Raw genomic sequence first — 24,417 nt, 5'->3', positions numbered from 1 at the left:
CCCTCCCCTTCCCCCTCCCATTTCTCTCAACCCCACCTGCTATACTCTCTTCATCCAGCACATTCACCGCCTCCCCTTATCCTCTCTTCACCCCCCCCCCCCCCCTACCTTGCCCGCCTGCCTGCTCGAGGGCCTCCGTCTCGCAGCGCAGCGCCGCAGGTCGGGGAGGAGCCCTCCCGCCGCAGCATGGCGGTGCACTCCGTCCCGTGGCCGTCCAGCTGGTGCCGCAGGTCGCCCACGCGCGCCAGGAGGCCGCGCAGCGCCTCGGCCTGGGAGGCCAGCGAGTCGCCGTCGCGCCCCACGGGGCTCAGGGAGTCCAGTTCGTCGTCCAGGTCGGCCAGGCGGGAGAAGACGTCGCGCACGTGCGTCTGCACCTCGCCCACGCCCTGCCAGCCGCGACTCCAGGGCCGCCGAGCACTGCTCCACCTGGGGGGGGGGAGACACAACAGAGTTAATGCTACTCAATCTAAGTGGAAGACAACGGGTTTATGCATGTAATATCTAGGTGTAACTTAAAATCATTACAATTATAATCATACAATAACTAATAATCTAGAAAGCACTTTGATACGCCATATGTGGTTGCTGTTCACTAGGCAAATAAAATAAAAAAAGTTATTCACCTTGTATTTCTGATATGCATTGCTACTCTGCACTGCTAAACTAGGTTGTGCAATAGCAGCAACAGACCAACTTATTAAAGTGAAACAAGCAGATAATTGACAGGATAAATAAGAGCACGATAGTCCTGGCGAACGGTTTGGGTCGGAATGACCTTGTATGGGGAAGTTTTGGAGACGAGAGAGGAGAAATATGGTTATAATAGTTATGGTTATAGTACCTTGTGTTCCAGTACATGTGGTTTACATTTCAAACGATGACTAAAAGAGCCACGACGTCCACAATGCCCATATAAGACTAGCTGTACCTCAATAGCGCTAGTCTGCTGACAGCCCGGGACTCTGCACTTTCTCAACCGCCCTGGACACTGGTCCACGCCGTCTAATACACAGCCTTGACCTAAATTCACTCGAACATTAACAGCTGTTTTTCATTGGTCTTTTTCTACTCAAGAGTAATAATCTAGGATCTCACTCATTGCCTTTCCCCTGTGCCTTGCTGGGGAAAAAAGGGTATAATAGGCACTGTTCCACTTTCCCCATAATGATAGTGAATTACACATGTTTTTTTTATTTTTGTCAGTACAATTTATAAGAAGACCCCATCCCTTCTCACCTTCTCTGTAACGTCTTCATACTCCTTCTCAGTGTCGGTGGCTTGCTGCTGCAGCCTCTCTGCTCCCTCTCTGCCGCCCCCTGGTGTCTGGGGGGGCGTCCTGCACCAGACCCTGCGCCAGGTCTCTGAGATAGACCACCTGGGGCTGCAGGGACCGGAGGGCCTCCTGCTGGCTCCGCAGACGCTTCCAGGCTCTTTGCGCTGCAAGCCTGTGGACCGCAGAGGGAAAGGGTTTAAAAGACAAAATAATTACAATCTGTGGGTGGTAGGATGGACTATTTGTGGTAGGGATGTTTAAGGCCCAATCCCATTTCTACCCCTTACCCCTTCCCCTTACCCCATCAAAACAAGAGGGAGGGGTAAGGGGAAGGGGTAAGGGGTAGAAATGGGATTGGCCTTACTCTGAGCCAAAAGGTTCTGGGATCAATCCCCAAAGTCTACAGTCTTACTACTATAGACATCCTTTGGCAAGATGCCTAAACTTTACCTGCCTTTTAATGATATGCATCACTTTGGATAAATGGATCCGTTAGAAACGACTACATGTAAAAGTAGTGGAATATATACTCTGCATTAATGTTCTGATGTACATTACTAAATCTTGAAGGGCATTTACTTTGTATGAATACTAATAAGTCTGATCCGTTCACCATCCGTTCACATTACCTGTGGCCCCAAGAGCTTCCTGGACTTCTAGCTGGTGTTTGGCCGCATCCAGCCTCCGCTCCACACTCTGCGCCCCTCCTGGACTCCTTGAGGCGGCGGCCAGCCCTCCAGCTGGGAGGTGTGGTCGTGGACCCGCTCCCCCAGCCCGTCCACCCTGCGGTTCAGCTGGGCCTTCTCATCACGCACCTGCCGTCAACGGGAGGGGAAAGGTTAGCATGGCTGGGGTTTTGTTTGGATCATTATAAGACACAACGAAGGGAGTCAGGCATGACTTAGAAGAACATGTGCATTTGAACCTGTTGTCACCTGTTGTCCAGAGTCTTTAAACTAGGGTAGTTTCGATTTGTTTTTGAACTTTTGGGTCATATTATTTGTGATTCTCCTTACATCACAGTATGTAACATATATATAAATATAGATAGCAACACATAGATCATAATGCACAGCTTTGGCTGAATCTGTAAGCAAACCAAAGCTTTCATTATTTTAGTAAAACCAGACACCCTCAATCAACGGAGCGACGTACCTCTTCCTCTCCGACCGGCACTGCTCCAGCAACTCGGGTCCGGCCGCGGTGGTGAGGGCGTCCACCAGGGGGCGGCATCAGTCCAGGTCCATGGAGAGCGTCCGGGGCCCTCTGCAGGGCCCGTCAGGGCGGCGGGGTCCAGCGACGGCCGTATTCCCACGTCCTTCCCCTCGCACTCCTCCAGCCAGGGCACCAGCTCCGCCCGGTGGCTTCTGGTAAGTCTCCGCCTTGGCCAGGGTGGACTTGAGGCGGTTCTGCCGGTCGGTGGCCCTCTGGTCTGCCGTCCAGTCCTGGCGCAGGCCGGACAGCGCGCGACTGCAGGGCCGAGGCGCCGTTCCCCTCCGGCGGGGGAGGCGGCGAGCAGCCGCGAGGCGCCCTCGGCCCGGAGGACTCGTAGGAGCCCGCGGGGCGGCGATGCCACGCTGGAGGTCCTCGGCGTGGGCAGCAGGGAGCGCAGCGCCTCCGGCTGGCAGGGCAGGAGTCGGCCGAGGACGTCCCTGGTGTCCCGCCTGGTTGTCCAGCCAGCAGCGCAGGCTCGTCGAACATCTGCTGGACCTGCTGGGTGGAGGACGAGGGCGGCATGAGCTGGGAGACTGACCGTCGGCTGCCGAGAGGGAGAGAGACCCCCGCCAGAGGGAGAGACGGAAAGAGAGACAGAGAGAGAGAGAGAGCAGAGACAGAGACAGAGACAGAGAGATGAGAGAGACGCGGAGAGACGAAGAGAGAGAGAGAGAGAGAGCCAGGAGCGGAGAGGGAGCGAAAGAAAGAGAGCCCAGGAGAGACAGAAATAGAGGACAGAAGAGAACGCAGGAAGAGAGAGACAGAGAGAGAGACCAGGAGGACAGGAGCCAGGAGAGACAGACAAAGAGAGAGAGAGAGCCCAGAGAGAGGAGACAGAGACAGAGGAGAATAGAGAGAGAGAGCAGAGAGGAGAGGGAGACAAAGAAGAAGTAGGAGAAAATGGACAAGATGGATGGGGGGGGAGAGGGGAGAGAGAAGTGAGAAGACCAGACGACAGAGAGAGATAACAGAGAGAGATTGAGAGAGTGTAAGTGGAGAGTTTGTAGGAGTTTTTTGATTTTGATTGCAAACACCAATTTGTATGACAGATTTACAAAATAATAGTGGGATTTGGAGTGCTCGGGAAATAATCTGTTGTATATCCAACTGGTCTCTTTACTTTCGCTGTCATAAAACAATCTGACTGTCAAAAATAGAACAGAAGTAGGACATTTTAAGAAACATTCGGAGAGGATTAACACGTTTAACAAAATAACGGTTGCATCTGTTTGCTCTCAAACATGATTACATCTGCAAAACAAAGGAATTGGATTTTAATCTATTTATCATGGAGCCTGTGGGTGTGTTCAACTGCCTTTCTATAGCCGGAGATTGAAATCATGTGACAGCAGCATGAGGTTTGGTTTTAGCCTGGGGCAGCAGGTTGTTGCATCATATCCAGTCCACTGTGTTTGCTATCAAAACTAACTGTCATCTCAGCGTCAGGAACTTGAAACGAGGGAAAAAAGATAAAAAATATCAAAGATTCCCTTTCTTCTTTCGTCGTGCGCTCTCTGTACTTTTGGATTCGGTTTGAGCTGAATGTGAATATTGGTAGTGCAGTCGACCAGTGCTAGTTATCCCCAGGAAGATAAGTGGCTTGCTGCTCTGCTGCTCTACAGTTTTCCATGTTCTTTGTTCTATTTTGTAAATTGCTGTATTTCATTTGATTCCTTCTTTATTTTTCCTGTATCAAACCGAAGTAACCCGCATAAAAAACATTTAAATCATGGATGTCATTTATGCTAAACAATCTTGCATCTATCATGCTGACAAATATTATAACTTTAGAATCAGGTTTGAACTGAAAGGTGGTACCAATCTTGAACAAGCAAAATCAAACGATGACATCCTTTCTGCACTACCTCTGTGCTTAATTGCATTGTTGTGGTTGTTGAGCCGTCAGTCTGTATTCACGTTCATCAAATAAATGGAACTTGACAACCACACAAAAGATACCTTGTCCCCTTCACCACCACCACCACCACCACCACCACCACCACCACCACCCCCCAATCTCCACCTACCGGCGCGCTCCTCCAGACTCCGTAGCGGCGCTCCGACGGCCTCCAGCCGCTTGCTGAGCTCCTCCCTCAGGTAAGGCTCGTCCACGATGGCGCTCAGCTCCTCGCACAGCCTCTCCGCCTCGCCTAGCTCGGCGCGGCGGAGCTCCAGCTCCGAGCGCACCTCGCCCGTCTCCTGCAGCCGGCTCCTCAGGGCCTCGGGCTGGGCGCTGAGCGAGGCCTGGCCGTCCAGCCGCTCGCCCAGGTCGCCCACGCTGGCTGCCAGCTCCTTCAGCAGGGCCTGGGGTGGGGTGGGACGGGGTGAAGGGGTGCTGGGTAAAGACGTGTTGGACTGACTTTGGCTCTCAGCTTGTTTAAAGCAGTGGTGGGATGATCCTGGAGGATAACAGAGAGGCCAGGGCGGATGGAAGCCAAAGGGCCCAGGTTCGATCCCCGACGTCCTAAAGCATTAAACCCCACCTACTTAAAATAAATGATAATAAATGCTTTGGATGTCGCTTTGGAGAAAAGCGTCTGCTATATAACTAAATAGTAGTTGTTTAGTAATATTGTGGTTTATTAGTCATTTGTAGACATTTTCAGTTACATATAATGAACGAGTGGTAAGGGGAAGGCTTCTTGCTCAAGGCTGCATAGAGGTGGATGACGGAAATCAGGATTCAATCCCAGAAGCTGTTTGCGCCGAGTTAAAATCACTAACCACTCCTAGTGTCTGCTTATGACCAAATAGGAAAAAGCAAGTCAAACTAAACACCAGAAGTATTAATGCCACGTTTTGTTACGGCACACAGTATTAGAAACGAAACCACTGTCGCCGGGGGCAACCGTCCAGCAGGCCATGGCCGCTGCTTACCTGGTAGCGTTCGCTGGTGCCCTGGGCCCGGTCGATGCGGCCCGACCTCAGGTCCAGGCGGGACGTCAGGTCCTCCCACTGCTTCGAGATGGAGCCCAGCTCGGCCCGAACCTCCTGCAGGTCCTTAGGGTCCTGGGGGGCGTCTCCAGACTGGGAGAGGATGCCCTCCGCAGACTGGGTCAGCTCGTCGTACTGGGGCCGGCGGGTATCGAACTCGCGCAGCATGAACTGAGGGCGAGAGAGAGAGAGAGAGGGATTGGTTTGGTTAAAGGTTTGGAGAACCAAAGAGAGAAACCCTAAAACTACAGGAAGGAGAGATCCCTCTTCCCTTGGAATTGGAGTTGTTTTCTTCATCACAAATTACCTGGGCGGCCTTTGACTGTAACTTTATGAAAGGGCTCAACAGAAAAAATTTACTTAGCTAAGAGAGTCCCTTCGTCTCTCTGTCTTCGTCTTAATGTCCAGAGTCAAGCGTGCCGTGTGCACACATCCAAATATTCATAAATGTGTGTTTGTCTTACCCTAAGAGTACAAACCAAAATGCTGTATATCTCTAAAAGGGTCTGTGGTGAGCTACCTGTATCCTAGTGGTGAGCTTCCTGTATTTCTGTAGTGCGTCTGGCGCCCCCTACCTGTACTTGTTGTTTCTGCGTGTTGAGCATGTTGGGGTCTATGCTCAGCGGTCCGAGCACGCTCATCATCAGCTCCTTCTCCCGCAGCCACGGCCCCAGCTGACTGGCCGCCGTGGCAAAACTGCCCAGCCTATCAGCACAGGTCTCCAGCTCCGTCTGCCTCTGTGCTGCGGTCTCATTGGCCTTCTGCCAGCGGGAGTCTGAGCGGAGAAAGGGAAACAATGCATTTTGCGATGAGATCATTTTGCTTTCAACTGCCAATAATAAAACCTCTGTCCAGCTGCTGATAAGAAACTTGGTTGGTCTTGATCGTTCTCATCCTCACCAGGGATATTCTATGGCTGTCTATTCCTCAGCCTCTAGTGGAAGGAGGTGTCGCTATAGTCACGGCTATATAATTTACTACAGCCCTACTGCAGTGAATAGCTGCAGCAGTAGAAGTTACAGGTTAATCGTTGGCTAAATGTATTTTTAAATAGAGCTGCCGTCGTTGCCTCCTCGTCACCACAGGGAGCCACGGGGCTCGGGGCTCGGCTGCTCCACTGACCCAGCTCCTGCAACTGCTGCCTCCAGGAGGCTGCCTCAGGGGAGTCGGGGTTGTCGGCTATCAGCTTCGTCAGCGAGGCCTTGAGCTCCTCCACCTTCCCCGAGTGCTCCGTCAGCTCCCTGAGGAGCGCCTGGAGGAGCAGAGGAGGAGCGGGTTAACAAACAGGGCAGACAGACGTACAGCAGAGGGACTGCTTCTAGGGGGATTTAAGGGGCGAAGGCAAAAAAATAATTAGTGCATAATTAGTGAATGAAAAATGACACAACTTTTTAGCTGTGTATGTCTCTTTTGCCCCTCTATTATTGATTCATTATTAATGAACAAGAATGATAATAAGTACTATCATCATATAACGCATACTCTAAAAGTGCATTTTCTGGTCATATGTCAGAATTTATTAATGTGGAAAACAGTGTTTAATATCCCCATTCTCCCCTCAAACAAAAACACAATCCTCCCCCCTATTGGATACGTGGAGGAGCCCGTTGATCACCTTGTTCTCCTGAGCCTTGGCACGCACCACCTCGGGTTTGGAGGGGGAGGCGTTGTGGCCCTGCTCCAGGCTGTGCTCGCGGTCCCTCAGCCAGCTGCTGAGCTCCTGGGCCCCCTGGCTGGCCTGCTGCCGGAGCTCCAGGGCGGCCTGCTGCCGGCCGTGGCGCTCCTTCAGCTCAGAGCCCAGCGACTCGTAGCGGCCGTTCACCTCCGCCACCGCCACCTGCAGCTCCGTCAGGTCTGGAGGGGGGGTGGGGTGGAGGCGCAGACACAACAACATGATTTACAGACAGCAGGAGGACGGGACTAGGTGTTGTCTGCAGAAGTGTAGGAGGGTGAGTGAGTGAGCGTAGGAGAAAAGGAGAGGGATAAAGGTGGCTATACATGAAGTGAAGTGAGTGATTGAGTGCATGAGAGAAGGAGAGAGCGATGAAGATAGAGATATAGAAGGAGTGAGAGCTCACCTTTGCAGGTATGGATGCCGTTAACACTGCCTGGGTTGGCTGAACCGTTGATCTGAGGATCAACTGAGAGACACACAACTTAATCAGAACAGTAGGACTGACCACTGGCCATACGCCTACAGGCTTATGGCCATTTTCTTGTAGACCTTTACCTTGTTAACCACATTTAGAAAATGTGATGTTACATTTTCCTATGCTGAATACCTCTGGTTAATATGGTTGTGTCAACTTTAAGTAATCCTTTTATGTGTATGGCCATTTCAGTGTGGATTGTGTATGGTAGTGTTCAGTGTCTGGTGTTTACCGGTCTTGGTCTGTGGTGCGGTGATGCCGATGATGGTGGACTCCAGCTCTGAGCCGGTCTTGTTCAGCTCCTGGACCCGGGCTCCCTGGGACTCCCAGTCGTCACACAAGTCCTGCACCCGTCACAGTTCCACTAGGGTTAGTCCACACTCACTTTGAACCCTTTTGAATGTACACTGTACTTAATCCCATTGGCTATAGTGCTTTTTTATTGACTCTTCAGCTCCATCGTTTCTACTATGCTTAAGTAGAACTGAATTTGATCTTCTAGGAAACACTGGCATAATGACACATGCAGCGATATAGTTTACCCATCAGTGCTTACCCAGCCACCACCACACACACACACACACACACACACACACACACACACACACACACACACACACACACACACACACACACACACACACCTGGAGTTGCTGGACTCTGCGCTGCATGCCCTCGGTGTCCAGGCTGGGCTCCTTCGCAGGCAGCTGATCCTGAGATGCCTGGAGCCACCCTGAGGAGGGAGCCAGAGAGCCCACGGAACTGAGCCAGCCGCTGCTCACAGCCCTGGATGAGCTGAAAACCTGGGAGAGGGAGGGAGGGAGGGAGGGAGGGAGGGAGGGAGCGAGGAGGTAGGAGCGAGGGAGGAGCAAGGTGGAGGGAGAGAGAAATAATAACAAGAAAGAATGCGTTTGATTAAATTTGGACCAGCATGATTCATGCTGCATCCAGGGGACAGACACCTGGTAGCTGATGCAGCCCCTGTCTGAACAGCATCAGGCTAGCACTAATACACCATGTCCTTCCTGACATAATATCCTCATCAGTGTACCTCATGTTCTAAGAAGCACTACAGGTACAGTCACCTTCCGATAGAAAGTGTGATTTACAGAACCCAGACAATTTCTGTACAGTACTTTAGCTTGACTAGTTCCTATCCGTTAATGTTTTAATCTTAACACCTTTATTGTACATTCACAGTAAAGCTCTAAAGAAAAAATTACATGGCCATGTTTGAAAATTGTTGAGACAAGGTTTCCATTTGCAATATTACCTGTCATTGACATTGGCCTCCAGTCGGCTGAACTCGTCTGACACCTCCTTGACGTTATCCAATAGGCTTTGAGAATTGGAGATGGCTTGTGATTGGCTGAGATCCGTACCCAGCTCGCAGAAGGACTTCAGTTGTCCCGCCTCCTGCTCCAGATCTGACTTCACCTCCTGTGAAGGACAAAACAGATGTACGCAATGTGTTGTTAGATACACTCCTGCCAATATTTGTTACACGGTTGCTACAATACAACTTAAAAACTTATAATTAATTGCGGGAACAATCAACCTTTCATTGTCCATCATTCTGTCTCCTATGGTAAAACTACGGCATAACGGAAAGCCTTATCGACATTAAAACTATGATGGAATTGCCCAACGATATGCAGGCTGGTGAATAAAAACCCACATGTTACTTCCAACACTCAGGCCTTTCAGTTAATTCAAAAATAATTTCCATACGTTTGATAAACTCTTTGCCAATATGTACTACGATGAAGGTGACTACAAAGGGGTTCTCCTGCTTACCTCCAGGGTCTGCCTGTAAGTCGTCCACGCTGTGCTCCGGCTGCCCCACCGGCCCCAGGGCCTTCAGCCTGCTCTGGGTGAAGCCTGCAGGTCGGCCCCCCAGCCGCTCGTAGCTCTCCAGCCTGGGCAGCAGGACCTCAGCTCGGCCCTCTCTCTCCGTCTGGCTGGCCTGTGCGGCGGCGTAGCGCCCGTTGAGCTGGGCCAGCGCCCCCTGAAAGGTCGGAGGCCGTGGCTGCGTCGGCGCTCTGCAGGAGCTTGGAGAGGGAAGTCAGCGGGTGGCGTCCACACTGCCCTGCCGGGGACAGCAGCTCCTGGCGGAGCTTCTGTAGAGGAGAGCGGGGGGGGGGGGGGTAATGAGAAGGTTAGGTTGGGGTGGAGTGTGCGTAACACCAAACACCCTCCCCACCGGGGGGTGTGCGTTGTACGCTAGGCGGCACGTCATATTGTTCAGTGTGAAAAATGTGTTGACTATGATACAAGTTCTGCCTTTTCCATTTCTGCACAAGTGCGTGTTGGTATATTGATATCAAAAGCATGTCGATTTTAGAAAACATGAGAACCTGGTGGCAGCCATCTTCCCGCGGGCCGTGGGCCTACCCACCTGGTTTTGTGTCATGGCGTCCTGAACAGCCTGAGCGGTTGGGCTGGACCGGTCCTGGGCTCAGAACCAGCTGGTCCAGCCAGGACAGCAGACCCTTCAGCCCCTCCTGCAACGCTGACCGCTGGGCCACCGCGGTCTGCAGCTGCTCAGCACGCTCCGACACCGACGCAGACAGCGTGTCGAACCGCCTCTCCAGGCCATCTGAGGGACAGAGGAAGCAGAGGAAAATTAACTGCTGGTTCTAGTCAAAATGCATCAGTACATTTGACCAACATTTTTTATTTGCAGTATAAAATAATCTTGTCTTCTTTTCTGAAACCTCAATTCCATTGATTTGGATTTAATATCTTTCCAACCGATATGAACACAAAAAAATATAAATAAGCTTAAATTCAAGACAGGTCAATGTATTCTTTGCATGACTGTAAATGAGGTTGAGAACTAAAGCTGTATTGTGAGCCACTAGATGGCGCTGTTTGTCCCCCGACAAACAGCGCCAGGTAGGGCCCAGGCCCTACCTGCGTGCAGAGGATGCCACTGCCTTGAGGGAGGGGGATTCCTCTGTGCTGACCAGCTCCCTGCTGGCTCTCTTCACCTTCTCCAGCTGCACTGAACGGGCCGCAAGCTCGTCCTGCAACAGCTGGGGACGGGGGGGAAACAAATATTTAAAAAAATGTGCATAGACGAAATGCATGAGCCAAAATCCAAAGTTAATGAAAATAATATGCCTCAGGGAAGCATTTGTAGAAAAAACCTGACAAGAAATGGTGTATTCTCTGACATTCTATCGGATTTTTGTGAGAATAAATACAGAATAATGCGAACAAGATGTTTTTTCCCGAAAACAAGAGAAGGTGTGTGTGTGTGTGTGTGTGTGTGTGTTGTGATGTGGGTGTGTGTGTGTGTGTGTGTGTGGTGTGTGTGGTGGTGGTGTGTGGTGTGTGTGTGTGTGTGGGGGTCCCAACCTGTACTTGTCGCAGTGCGCTCTGCAGGTTCTGGGGGTTGGTGTCCCCCGCTGGGCCGGGCCCGTGGTCCCGCTCCTGCTCCTGCTGCCTGAGCCAGGAGTGGAGCGACACCGCCTCATCCTAGGTACTGCTGAGAGCGCTCCAGCAGACCCGACAGACGGCCGCCCAGCTCAGAGGACTGCAGAAGAGAGAGGGAGAGAGTGAGAGAGGGAGAGAGAGAGAGACAGAGATAGAGAGAGAGAGCGAGAGAGAGAGAGAGAGCGGGAGAGAGACAGAGGGAGGGAGTTAGCCAGTGTTTCTTTGGAGGCCTACCTTGTGTGTAGGGCAGTGTATCTGTGGGAGGCCTACCTTGGTGTGGTAGGGCAGTGTATCTGTGGGGCCTACCTTGGTGTGTAGGGCAGTGTATCTGTGGGGCCTACCTGGTGTGTAGGCAGTGTATCTGTGGAGGCCTACCTTGGTGTGTAGGGCAGTGTATCTGTGGGCCTACCTTGGTGTGCAGGGCAGTGTATCTTTGGAGGCCTACCTTGGTGTGTAGGGCAGTGTATCTGTGGTTGGGTCGTGCAGGTTTGTCTGTCACTAGCTGCTTGGTGCTGTCCAGCGCCGGGTCTGAACCCCCAGGCCTGCTCCACGCCCCCTGCACAGAGTCCAGAACCTTCTGGCCCGAGATGGACACGAAGCGCAGGCCGCCTTGTGGCAGATCACCTCCTCAGCCAGCTGGACGGGTAGAGGGGGTTACACGACCGGGTTAGAGGTACCACCGTGTTACAAGAACCGGGTTATTGGCCTAGCATGTTAATGGAAGGGCGTCAATGTGTACCGAGAAGGGAAGAAGACAGACGACCGAGAGAGGGAGAGAGAGACATAGGGAGGAAGAGCATGAGCTCAGTATGTGCATGGAAGGGCGATCGGCGTGTGGGAGAACGTCCCTCTCGCCTTGAGCAGCGGGCGAGCCTACCTTCTTGTGTTCCTCCAGCCGTCCCTTCAGCCCCTGTGCGTCGGTCTCTCCCTCCCCCAGGGAAACGCAGCTCCTTCTCGCTCTGGTCCAGCCAGGTGCCCAGGCCGCCGTGCTCCTGGAGAACTTGGACAGCTCGTCCCGCAGAACCTCAAGATTTCCTCAGGCGGTCCTTAAGGGAGACACACACACACACACACACACACACACACACACACACACACACACACACACACACACACACACCACACACACACACACCACACACACACAACACACACACACACACACACCACACAGAGCGGTGATGCAAGCTCTCACAATGTACTTTATTGATCTCAGACAGAATGTTAAGGATGTAATACAAGATCAGTCTGACGTCACTGCTAGTAAAATGGGCTGCAATGTGAGCTACTGGGTGCAGGAGTTTCTTTGAATCATTCATTTATTTGAAATATGATTTTGTTATATTTCTTAAATCTATGCCCTGGTTTAGCTGGTGTTTTCCAATGTTAATCCACTGCACAACCCACCATCCCATGACATTCTGCCCTCCAGTCGGCTGACTCTCCATTAGGATGAAGAGCCAACAGCAGAGACCGCAGAGAGAGAGGGAGAGAGAGCGAAGGGATCCAGCCGTGCACTGTACCTGCAGCTCTGCAGCTTGCTCTGGTGCTGAGCCTGCAGCTGGTCCAGAGAGGCCCGGAGGCGGCGCTTCTCCTCGTGGGGGCACCGCCGAGTCGGGCTGCTCCAGCAGGGAGCGCGTGGACTGGGCCACTTGCAGCAGCTGGGCCTGCTGGGCCTGAGCTGCTGCATCTCCGCCTGACGGGGTCGGAGGGGAGCGGGGGGAGAACCGTGAGAGGGTTAAAGGATGGGGTCCAGTCACAGTAGAGCTCAAGTGAGAGGTTTGGAATAAGTAAAACAATGTGAAAAAAAGAAAGAAAAAGAATAAGTTATAAACTCTATAAGATCGGACAAATGTATTTATTGTAAGTTGCTTTGGATAAAATAGTCGGCTAAATTCCCCTAAATGTTAATGTAACCTACAGATGTAGCATCTTTGTATTACACATTGTTATTATTGAGCTATAAAAATATACACAATTTATTTGTCATATTATTATTTACATATATTCCTAGAGTATATAATAAAAAAAACGCATTCATTTGTAAATAAAATTCCACAGTTAGTTAAATAATGCAAACAATAAAAGCCAGCCATCGATCCGTGTCTGACCTGTAGCATGTCTGTGTGTTGACCTGTAGAGCGCCCTCTGGCTGTGTGGAAGAGAGCCGCCCTCTATGTACGTCTTCAGGAGACGTGCTGCACTTGGTGGCGGCTGCCTTCACAGCAGGCGCACTGAGGGAGGAAAGGCCTTCCAGCATGGCATCGATCTGTCCCCGGGTCTCCTGGAGGTCCTCCTCTGCCTTAGCCTGGAGAGGAGGAGGAGGAGGAGGAGGAGGAGGAGGAGGAGGAGGAGGAGGAGGAAAGGACAAAAGTTGAGAGGAGTGGAGTGGAGAGTTAAACTTCAACTTGATCAACACCAATCGTTTATAAACCAATTTTAAATTAAAACTTAAAATGTGCATCTTAACATTGTGGGGTCAAGAAAACTAAAAGAGAAACCGTTTAATTCCCATCAACAAAATATTAAAAGAAATTACTTTACAATGAGTATGCGAACAAAACTCTATATAAATAACACTCTTATTAAGACTCCATTTCCCATGGTCCCCTCTGCTCCCCTTACCCTCTGTGTGTTCTGCTGGAGTGTGGTGCTGATGGCCGTGTCCAGCTGGGTGACCGAGGCGTCGGCAGCGTTGGTCAGGTCAGCGTAATGCTCTTTCATCTTGCGTAGCGCCCCCCTGCAGGCTCTCCCTCTCCTCGGGGCTCAGGCAGTCCCCTCGCTCCGACAGGAAGTCCTCCACCGAGCGGATGGTCCCGGCCACGCCCTCTGCTTTGCTCTGCAGGTCCTTCTGCACCTCCTGGACGAGGGAGCGGGAGGGAGAAAGAGAGAGAGAGAGAGAGAGATTGATGATTATATAACATATATATAATTTGACTAAAAGAGAAAACACAATACTACAGCTTTAATTGTATTCAATTATCATTCAGGTCATTTTGAGTCTATATGTCTTGTGAATAAAGATAAATAAAGATCTTTGTAAAGTTTTCCGTACCTTGAGTTCCTTCTGCTTCTCTTGCAAGACATCCACATCCCCCGACTCTACACATGCTTTCTGATTGGCCAACATGCTGGCGGCTCAGCCAACCACACGTTGAGGCCTTCTAGTTTCTGAGAGCATTCTGCTTTCTGCTGCTTGACCACCTGAGAGACAGAAAAGGGGGAGGAAGGAAAGAAGGACGGTCCACAGAAATATAAAAGTAAGAACCTATAGCTGAACCATTGCTTATCGATGGTGTCAACCTATTTTACAGACCTCGAACAAAATAGCCAAAACCAACCATGCCTACATCAACTTGGAGTGCACACTTGTCTCTAATACCTTTTTCTGTGCAGTGCACACACTTTGAGCAAAGCTTTGAGCATATTGTGTCCAGAGTTCACATCAACGCACACAAACAGGCAGACAAACAAGCACACACAGACATACACAAGATCATTTCATCTCATAAGTCAGCAACAGTTCAGTCAAGGTAAAATCAGACAGCAAGAGGAAAAAAAAACAAAATCACACGTATACACATATGCTCTTTTCCTCCCCCGTTTCTCTCACACACGGTAGAGTCGAGGGGTGAAAAGAGAAAAGCATTGTAGCCAGTAATGTTTGGTTGCTTTCAATTCTCTAGAGTTTTCCACGGGCGTGAAAGCCTTTTCCTTTCCGTGGCAATCTGGAAGAGCAAGGCAGACATGTTAATATTAACACGCAAGAGACATGCAAGAGAGTAGCACACACTGGTGAAGGAGCCTGTGATGGTAGCTTGGATGGATGAACTGTCTAGTGGCATAGCATATGCAGCATGAGCAGCAGTGATACAAAATCCAAAGATTGTATTATTAGATGATGTTCAACTATTATTATTGTAAGGATGGAGAATTTCTCCAAGGCATAAGGCAATGATATGAGTATGATATTGCAAGTTGTAGTTATCAAAACAGCAAGGATGGATCTGTGTGATGGATAAGTGAGCATGACATGGTAGAGCTAAATAATGAACACAGTTACGAGAAGAAGATTGTGAATTGTGAAGCAAAATGCAGACATTCTTTCGTGAGCAAAGCAGAGTGGTGAGAGAAAAACACACTCCAAACACGCGTTCATGTCAATGAACTCGTCTGCGTGCATCCAAACCTCAATCTTCCGGGCCGTCTGTCTTTCTATCTCCCTCTCCTTCTCCTCCTCCTGCACTTTAGCACTCTCTTTCTGCTGGAGTTCCTCCTCCCTGGCTCTCTGATTGGACAGGGTCTCTGCGCGGGCCCGGGCCTGCCCACTGGCCTGGTGGAAGGCCCCCTGCAGCCTCTGGAGCTGCCCCAGCAGGTGCCTGCTCTGCTCGGGGGCCAGGTCCTGGGCGCGCTCCGAGATGAAAACCTGAACGTCAAAGGCCGCGTCGATGACCTCATTGGAGCGGGCCGTCAGGGCAGCCTGGAACTCCTGATGGAGATGAGAAGGGACAGAGAATAATGAAGACGTATTGGTAGTGGTAGCTGTGGAAATAAGCGGACGGAGAGACAGCATTCAACTAACTTTCATGTGATAACACTTTTTGTTAAAATCTTGTGTGCGCATTTTAAATCTGAGATTGAACCTTCTAAAAGATTCGCTATGTCAGATAAAATATTGTTTTAAAACAGCAAAGGATGTATTTCAGGGATATTGAACTTTGTTATCATTAGCTATTGGACTTGATTACCATTTGTGTCATTTACCTTGCAGTATTCCAGTTGCTGCGTAATCTGATCAACGGGGCTATCCTTCTCCTCCTTCCCTGCCATCGCTCCGATGCTCCTGGCCTCCGTCTCGCTCAACCAGGTGAGGAGGTTTTCCACCAGACCTCCCAGGTTCTTCTGCTCCGCTGTCACAGCCTCCTGAAACAATCGAGAGACGGAGAGCCAACCGTTGTTGTTAGCATGCAACTAATGCAACTAATCTTTGTGCCAATCTTAATCCTGCTTCAACAAAAACATACACGAGATCAGAATAAATCCAACTGGGTAATTTGTAATAAAACTGAGAAATAATGACATTAAAGACACAATTCTGCTTCGATGACCCTCCTTTACCTTGTAAGAGTCTCTGTGTTCTCGTAGACCCTGTAGAATGGTCGCAGAGACTCCCCTGGCGGACTCGTACCCTCGGGCCAGGCTCCGCATATCCTTCTCCAGAGCCAATAGGAGCTGAGGTGGGACATTGGAAGGGCGTGGCTCAAGCAGTTGGGCAGTGGCCTCCACCTCCTTGTTTACCTCTGGTTCCAGGTCCTGGAGCTCAAGGCTCAGCGCCTAAGAGACGGATTAATTGAAGCGGAGCAGAGCAACAGAGTTATTCATTGTTCAATCAGCTTTGTCTATGGTCTCACGTGCTCACAAACTAAAACCAAAGAATTAATTATACAAGTCCTAAGTCCTAAGTACCTAACATCATAATTCAAAGACTGGACAAAGGGTAAAAGTGCGCTGTGTGACATCAGCAGACGAAGGCCGAGTGCAGATTTGTTTACCTCTGTCTGTCTGATGATGTCTTCTAGAGAGATGAGGCCACGGCCGACAGACTGCTGCTGCTGCTGTTTGAGGCAGACCTCTATGTGCCTCACCATGGAGACCAGAGCCACAATTCGCTGGTCATGTTCCAGGCATTCCTGCCGGATCAGTGATGACTGTAGGGAAAAGATCAAAGTTGAAAGGACGACAGGGGCACAATACAGAGGCACAATGTGCCGGTATAAAGAGATCATTAATGTGGTAACAAATCAAAAAATTATAAAAATAAGATCTAACCTTTGCGGAGCCCTTCTTTTTCTTCATCTTTATTTCTTCCTTGTCCTCCTCCCCCTCCCCACTGCTCTCTGTAGTCGTATCAGTCTCTAGTACCTCAGCCAACTCTGATTCAGTGGGATTTTCCTCTGATGGTAAAAGAGACCCTGGATGCGGCTTGTTGCCTGTCTGACTTGGAAGAGGACTTTCAACTAGGTTTGGATCCTGTTTCATGGAATCCACTGATCTAGAATCAGGTTGTAAATATGATTCGTTATCAACAGCCTCATAAGTGGTGCCAAAAACATCTGCAGCAATGCTAGGTATTGCAGGGTGTAGTTGCTCTTTAATGTTGAGTTGATGTTCTTTCAGTTCTTTCCCAATCGATGTCATCCCAGCTAATGGTATAGGTTCCTTAATTTCCTCCCCTACAGAGTCGATTCCAGTTTTTTGTACATGCTTCTTAACTTCTTCCCCAGCAGACTGATTCCCAGTCAATCCCAAAGGTCCCTTCATTTCTTCTGTAGCAGACTTAATTTCAGCTATGTGTACAGGTTCCTTCATTTCTTTGACAACAGTCATCTGTAAAGCTTCCTTTAATTTTTCCTCTGTAGAATTAATCCCACCCATTTTTAAAGGATCCTTCATTTCCTCCCTTACAGTGTCAGAAACATATTTTTGAACATGTTCCTTTACTTCTTCTCCACCAGACTTAATGACAGAACTGTGTAAGGATCTCTTAAACTCGTCTCCAGCAGACTGCTTCCCAGTCATTTGTAAAGCTTCCTTAATTTCTTCAACAGACTTACTTTCAATTACTTTTAAAGGTCCCTTAAATTCTTCCCTGGCAGACTTAACCTCAGCCTTTTCCTTCTCTATTGCCGGTGCTGATGCACGGATTGGTCTTTGTAAAACTTCATTAGTAGTTTTGGCATCAACTGTAGAAGAAGCCATCTTGTTTGTGTCATCACTGCTTGAGGGCCTATCAACATCACTCTCTGACTTCACATATTTCAAACTTTCCCCTTTCTGGTCATCAGCTTTTCTTTCTACATTAATTCCTGTTTTCTTGGTACAGATTGTTGCCGTCACAACTGCCTGAACAGCATCATCAGTCCATGGCTTTTCTGTAGCAGCATCTGCATGGCCTGCAATTTTTGCTATTTTAGACTTTTTGTTTTTCTTGTGCCGTTTCCCTTGCCTAGTCTCTTTATGCTGGTCTGGTGAAACTGTCTGTTTTCCCTCCTTAACACCACTGACACGATCATCTGCCTCTTTTGATAAAGTCTTAGCTTCTTTGATGGCTAAACTTGAATCATCTGTGATTTTTGGCTCAGCCACAACCAAGGCTTCCTTAACATCCACTTTCAAATTCTCCTCCTTTCGGCCACCGGTCTTCCCCATCCATTCCACCTTTGGCTTAGCATCAGGCCATTTTCTGAGATCATCCTCATCAGTGCTACCTTCAACATTGACCATCTCAGTCAATGGAGTTACCATCTTTCTCGAGGGGGTTTCTTTATGCTTGTCTGGTGAAACCGTCTCTTTATCTTTTCCCTCCTTTACACCACCAACACAATCATCTTTCTCTTTAGAAACAGTCTTAGCTTCTTTAAGGGCTAAACTTGAATCATCTGTGAGATTTGGCTCATCCACAACCACAACTTCCTTGACATCCACCTTCAAGTTCTCCTCCTTTCGGCCACCGGTCTCTCCCATCCATTCCACCTTTGTCTTAGCATCAGGTCGTTTTCTGAGATCATCCTCATCAGTGCTAACCTCAACATCGACCATCTCTGTCAAGGGAGTTACCATCTTTCTCGAGGGGGTTTCTTCATGCTGGTCTGGTGAAACTGACTCTTTATCTTTTCCCTCCTTTACACCACCAACACAATCATCTTTCTCCTTTGATACGGTCTTAGCTTCTTTAAGGGCTAAACTTGAATCATCAGTGAGATTTGGCTCATCCACAACCACAACTTCCTTGACATCCACTTTCAAGTTCTCCTCCTTTCGGCCACCGGTCTCTCCCTTCCATTCCAACTTTGTCTTAGCATCAGGGGGTTTTCTGAGATCATCCTCATCAGTGCTACCCTCAACATCGACCATCTCAGTCAAAGGAGTTACCATCTTTCTCAAGGGGGTTTCATTATGCTGGTCTGGTGAAACCGTCTCTTTATCTTTTCCCTCCTTAATATCACCAACACAATCATCGTTCTCTTTTGATACGGTCTTAACTTCTTTAAGGGCTAAGCTTGAATCATCTGTGGTATTTGGCTCATCCACAACCACAACTTCCCTGACATCCACTTTCAAGTTCTCCTTTCGGCCACCGGTCTCTCCCTTCCATTCCACCTTTGGCTTAGCATCAGGCATTTTTCTGTGATCATCTTCATCAGTACTACCCTCAACATCAACCATCTTAGTCAAGGGAGTTGCCATCTTTCTCGAGGGAGTTTCCATCTTAATCACAGGAGTTTGCATCTTTCCATCTCTGGCATTCCCTGCCTGGATGTCCTTCCTGTGCACCTCCTTGCGTAGTGCCTCCAGCTCTTCAGCTGCTTGCTTTTCTGTCACTCCCTTCTCAAACACCTTCTTCAATATGCTCTCCTTTGCCTTCAGTATCAGGGCTGCCTTCTCATTGTCTGGTAGGTTTGACTTTTCCGGTCTTTTTGCACCCTTCTGCACACTAACACCCATCTCTGTCTTGCCATACTGTTTGTCTACGCATTCTTCCATCTGCTTTCTTACTATTTCAGCTCTTGATATGTCTGGTTGCCCTCCGTTATCATTTGCCTGCTGATCATCTTGAGATACCAGGGATACTTCCGCTGCATCAACCTTCCCATCAATCTTTAGTTCTCCATCTTTGACATGGAGGTCTCTTTCGGGGGTGGATTCTAATATCTTAACCTTCACTGGTAATGGCGAAACACCTGTGATTGACTTTGTGACTTGAGACTGCCCTTCATTTTCTGAATCCATTTGTTTAATATCCGATACATTATCGCTTTTCTCTAAAGGTAGTGGCTTATTTTCACTTTCCTTTCCCCTGCCTTTCTTCTTGCTCTTCTTCTTTTTCTTGCTTTTGGCTTCGGCCTCTTTATCTGAAGCAGTTAAACTCTGGTCTGAATGCTTCACATCAGTTCCCTCTCCTGTTAGAATTGTTTCAGCTGTGTCCTCCAATTCTCCTCCAATCTCTCTTTTCCCTGCTTCGTCACATTGTTCGGTGTATTCATGTTCTAGTTGTTTTAGAGAAAGCACATCTACACCTAGGCTTTCCTTGAGTTTTCCCTCCTCCCGGACATCATCTGCTTTTGCGTCTTTGATTCTTTCATCATTTTCATCTTCATGATGCTCTGACAAAACCCTGACATCTGCTGGCCTTGTCTTTTTCTTGTCAGCCCTAACAGATAGGTCCACTGATCTTGTGATAGTCACCTGTTCTGCAACTTGCAATGTTTCAGGGTCTGATTCCTGGTAGGATGATACTGCGGTGATACCAGTATAATCACTCTCTTTTCGTGTTCCGACAGCATGTCTTTCCCTTATTGATGATGCCTCACCTGGCCCCTGTTTTAGCTCAGCTTTCTGAGGTTTGATCTCATTGATTGCTTGCTGAATCCTTTTCCCAACATTGCTGGCAAATTTAGCCAGCAGGTCAATGGATGAGTCAGACTCAGAAAGTGGCTGCTCTACAGTATCTTCTTCTAAAGTGGCATCACACAAGCTCAACTGATTTGATGTCAAAGAATCCAATTGCTTTTGATCCACCTCTTTAAACACCAAACCTATCCCTGACTGCTCTAAGAGTGGAGAGGTTGACAGAGAGCTTTCACTTGACCATTTTACCTGGTTGCTGGCTACTGATGAATCCGCACCAGGGCTGTAGGCACTGTTTGAGGAAACCATTGGTGTAGAACTACCCTCACCTTCATCTATGTCTGCTAAAGTCATGCTCTCCTGGATATCAAAGGCCATTTCACTTGAGATTAGACCTGCTATGATAGCATCATCAAGATTTGCAACTCTTTGACCAGTAGTAGGATGGATCAGGCCTCCTTTGGTGATCTGGTTGATGGCAATTTCTCTGGCCATATCCTCCTCAATCAAACCTTTCTCAGAGGCTTCAGGCAGAGGCAGCCTATCTCCACTGGTGACATCAATGATCCCACCACTGTCAGCCTGGCTTTGGAGCAGCCTCAAAGCTGGTACTGGGTCAACTTTGCCAATTGCAATGGCCTGCTTTAACGTTAAGATGTCCCCCGTTTGCTCATCCTGAATACCCCTGAATTGTTTTACCTCCAGGAATCGTTTTCCTGTGTTAAGATCTATCTTACCCTGGTGTACTAGGTGAGAATAAGGGACAATACGACAGGATTGGGGATCAATTACTCCTTGAGTTACACTATCAGAAGCCATAGCTTCCTTGGCCACTTTTTCCTCAAGCAGACCCTTGGAAACCGCCTCCGTCAGTGTCAGTTTGCGTCCAGATTCTGGGCTGTAAATAGCTCCTGTTGAAGCTTGGAATAGAGCAGCCTCTGGGTGTGCCAAAAGGCTGATGTTCCCCTTGTAGACACACTGCAGTTCTTCCAGTCCCGGGGCAAGGGAGCGGTCCACCAGTCCTCTCTCCAAAGCATCAGAAACGGACAACCTTGTTCCTGAAGCATGGTGTAAAATACCCCCTTCAGCAACCTGCTTTGAGAGTGCCTGATAAGCCTCCTCTGAACCAATCAATCCCTTCTGAATGGCGCATTCCAGTGGAACAGGAGACCGAGATTCAGGGTCAACAATGCCTTCCATCTGTAGTTGGATTGTGGCTTTGGCAATTGCCGTTTGTGGTTCTGTGGCCTTTCCCTTGTAAGCATTTTCTAATGCCTCTAGTGATTCTTTCTGATCCTCCTCGATCAGACCCAGGTTGGCTGCGAGGGTTACTGACACTTTTTCATCCCTATTTAAATCAACAATTCCCCCAGAGAGCACCTGGGCTTCCAGAAGGCGAGAAGCAGTGTTGGAGTCGATCAAGCCTTTCTGAGCTGCCTCCCTCAACCCACAGACATTTCCTTTGTCAATGTCCACTACACCAGATAGGCTTTTATCAGACTTAAGAACACTCCACATTAGGTCTTCATCAAGAAGATCTTCCTGCATTACGTCCTCTAAACTGAGTAACTCACCACTAGTGGCATCTAGGAATCCACCAAAAAGACCGGCTTGAGACATGAGTTTAACTGCAGTTTGGCCTGGGAGGATTCCCTGGGCTACAGCCTCATCTGGGAGCAGCCTGTCTCCTTCCTCTGTCAGGAGGCCACCCTGTTTAAGCTCTATGGTTAACCTTTCCATCTCAGCTTCCTCCTCCGTTTTATTTGTCTCTGAGCTACGGTTAATAAACTGTGATTTATAATCGAAGTCCGACTTTTGGACAATTTGAGCATATCCCATAGATCTTACTGCTTGGGAGCCTGCTGAATCTATAGTTTTAGAACTTTCTACGATGGCTAGATCTTGTTCTAACTCAGCATAGACTCTTTCTGTATTTACTACAGAAGAAGTTGCATTGTCTTGGTTAATGGATGGTGAAGTGTCTGCTTGTTTTGAAGGTGAGCTACCTTCTTTATTACGCACTTTGTGTTGATCTGACTTGTTTACCTGCTGACTTAGAGGTTTTCCTGCAGAATTCTCTGAACGAGGAGCTATTTCTATTTCACCTTTTGCGGTGACATTTTCAATTTTTTTCTCACCTTTCCCCCCGATTGCTGGCTCTATTTTCTGATTGGATGTTTGCTGCAATGCTCTGTCACCTACACCATTTTTACTTTCTTGACTAGTTCTGCCTTTTCGTTCAATGATTTCACTGGAGAGGACAACCTTTGGGATTGCTTGACAGCTTGTCTTTACAACTTCCGCTGTTTCCTCTTTCTCTCCCTCAGCACTATATACTAGTGTTCTGATACTCCCTATGGTCTGCATTGAACCAGCGATCAAACTACTTCCTTCCTCCTGAACTTGATATCCAGGAGAAGTGTCTGCACATGACAGCCCAGTAGCCTTGACCAACTCCACAAGCTCTGCATCTAGAAGCACAAGGCGTTTCCCAGAATGGACATCAACATAGCTGTGAGTCATCAGATGGGAAAGTAACACATGCTTTGCTTGTTCTTGTGTTTCGCTAGAATCCATTGGAGTAGAGTCCCAGACATGCCCTGTAGTTAGGGAAGCAGGTGGTTGTGAGGATGGAGAAGGAGATGAGCTGGTGGAACACCAGCTGATGCGATTCGTAGATGGAGGACTCGATGGTGTACTGGGGAGAACATCAGGGATATGGATCTTGCTTAGGACTTTGGCCACACTGAGATCCAGGGCTTTTTCAGATGTTTGGCTGAGAGGTACCAAGTGAAGTGCTCCTACATCATACAAGGCTCCAACAACATGACGTTGCCCCAGGACATTTCTCGCCAGATCTTCTGAGACGCCTCCCTGCTGTAGGGCCTCTGCGATGGGCACTAGTTCTCCAGATTCTGGCCACAGCATCCCCATGAAGGACTGCAGGGACTCAAGTACCAAGAGAGCTAAAGAAGGAGACAGAAGATCCCTGCAGAGAGATTCGTCCAAGCCTAGACGCTCACCGCTGCGAGGGTCCAGTATTCCCCCAGTTTGGAGCTGCCGAGCCAGTATAGTGCATGCCTGATCCTGATGCATCAATCCTTGGCTAAGAGCCTCATCAAGGATTAGACGATGTCCAGAACGTGGGTCAACAATACCGCCAGCAAATAGCTGAGCTTCAAGTAGCCTCACAGTAACATTTTGGTCCACAAGACCTTCTTGGCTGGCGCGGAAGATGCCCACTTTTCTTCCAGAACGTAGGGAGACGGTTCTTTCAGATTGCTGTTTGACCGGCAGGAGATGAAGGCCAGACTCTTCATGACTTATACAGCGTTGCTGTAGCTCAGACAGGCTTAACCTTTCTGCAGTATTTGGGTCAATAAGCTCCCTACATTGGAGCTGGGATTGGAGCTTAATGTAGATTCTTGAAGGCAAAAGACCCTGGTCTAAGGCAGTGTCCAAATCGACCAATTCTCCACTGGGATATCTCAAGCCTCCTGTATTCATGTGGACCTCTAGAATATGGAGCCCCAAGTGCTCACTGATAACTCCTTCCTCCAAGGCTATAGCCACTGGCAGGAGACATTGCTTCTCTCCCTCTTTTGATTTTGTCTCATTCACCAGATGCAAGGCCCTTTCCAAGTAAGATAACGATTGGCTGGTGTGGTTGTCTATCATTCCTTGGGCCAAGGCGTGCTCCAATGAGAGGCTTTGAGGGGAGGGAGGCTGGAGGAGCCCACCAGAGATGAGTTGGGCTTCCAGTAGGAAGCGGCAGGTTTCCTGGTCAATGAGCCCGCACTGGGCTGCACTGAACACTGAGAAGATTTCCATGGATCCCATGTCGATGATTCCAGCAATAACAGTTTGTTTCTGTGAAAATGGAAAAAACTGCAATCAATCCATGTATACTAGAATCTCGAGGTATAATAAATTTGGAAAATATTTCAATGTGAATCTAGAATTAATTAAATATAATAATTTAGCAGAGAAGAGTAA

At 48.9% G+C, this 24,417-nt stretch overlaps 2 protein-coding genes across 9 annotated transcripts in view; both read right to left on the bottom strand.

Annotated features, from left to right (window-relative positions):
- Positions 1 to 2,505: 2,505 nt before the first annotated feature.
- On the bottom strand, positions 2,506 to 8,628 carry LOC130376252 (microtubule-actin cross-linking factor 1-like). The gene is made up of 10 exons (XM_056583474.1): positions 8,624 to 8,628; positions 8,217 to 8,367; positions 7,805 to 7,916; positions 7,501 to 7,563; positions 7,038 to 7,276; positions 6,545 to 6,674; positions 5,998 to 6,197; positions 5,366 to 5,593; positions 4,516 to 4,792; positions 2,506 to 3,032 (listed from the first exon to the last, which is right to left on the bottom strand). The coding sequence occupies exons 1-10, from the start codon at positions 8,626 to 8,628 to the stop codon at positions 2,506 to 2,508; spliced, it is 1,932 nt and encodes a 643-aa protein (XP_056439449.1).
- Positions 8,629 to 13,206: 4,578 nt separating this feature from the next.
- LOC130376319 (microtubule-actin cross-linking factor 1, isoforms 1/2/3/4/5-like) overlaps positions 13,207 to 24,417 on the bottom strand; it is a 113,892-nt gene continuing 102,681 nt past the window's right edge. For 5 of the 8 annotated variants that reach the window (XM_056583563.1, XM_056583565.1, XM_056583567.1 and 2 more), the window contains exons 37-41: positions 16,843 to 24,291; positions 16,566 to 16,721; positions 16,132 to 16,347; positions 15,778 to 15,936; positions 14,722 to 15,502 (exon numbers count right to left, since the gene is read on the bottom strand). In XM_056583563.1, the coding sequence (XP_056439538.1) occupies positions 15,056 to 15,502; positions 15,778 to 15,936; positions 16,132 to 16,347; positions 16,566 to 16,721; positions 16,843 to 24,291 (8,427 nt within the window). In that variant the 3' untranslated portion in view covers positions 14,722 to 15,055. Of the gene's footprint in view, positions 13,322 to 13,638; positions 13,874 to 14,068; positions 14,218 to 14,720; positions 15,503 to 15,777; positions 15,937 to 16,131; positions 16,348 to 16,565; positions 16,722 to 16,842; positions 24,292 to 24,417 lie in introns of those variants that run through there. The other 3 variants (XR_008893975.1, XM_056583562.1, XR_008893976.1) reach the window with 3 other exon arrangements.

The sequence above is a fragment of the Gadus chalcogrammus genome, chromosome 22 (assembly GCF_026213295.1).
Source record: "Gadus chalcogrammus isolate NIFS_2021 chromosome 22, NIFS_Gcha_1.0, whole genome shotgun sequence".
NCBI classification, from domain to species: Eukaryota; Metazoa; Chordata; class Actinopteri; order Gadiformes; family Gadidae; genus Gadus; species Gadus chalcogrammus.
This window is presented reverse-complemented; position numbering and strand designations above follow the sequence as displayed.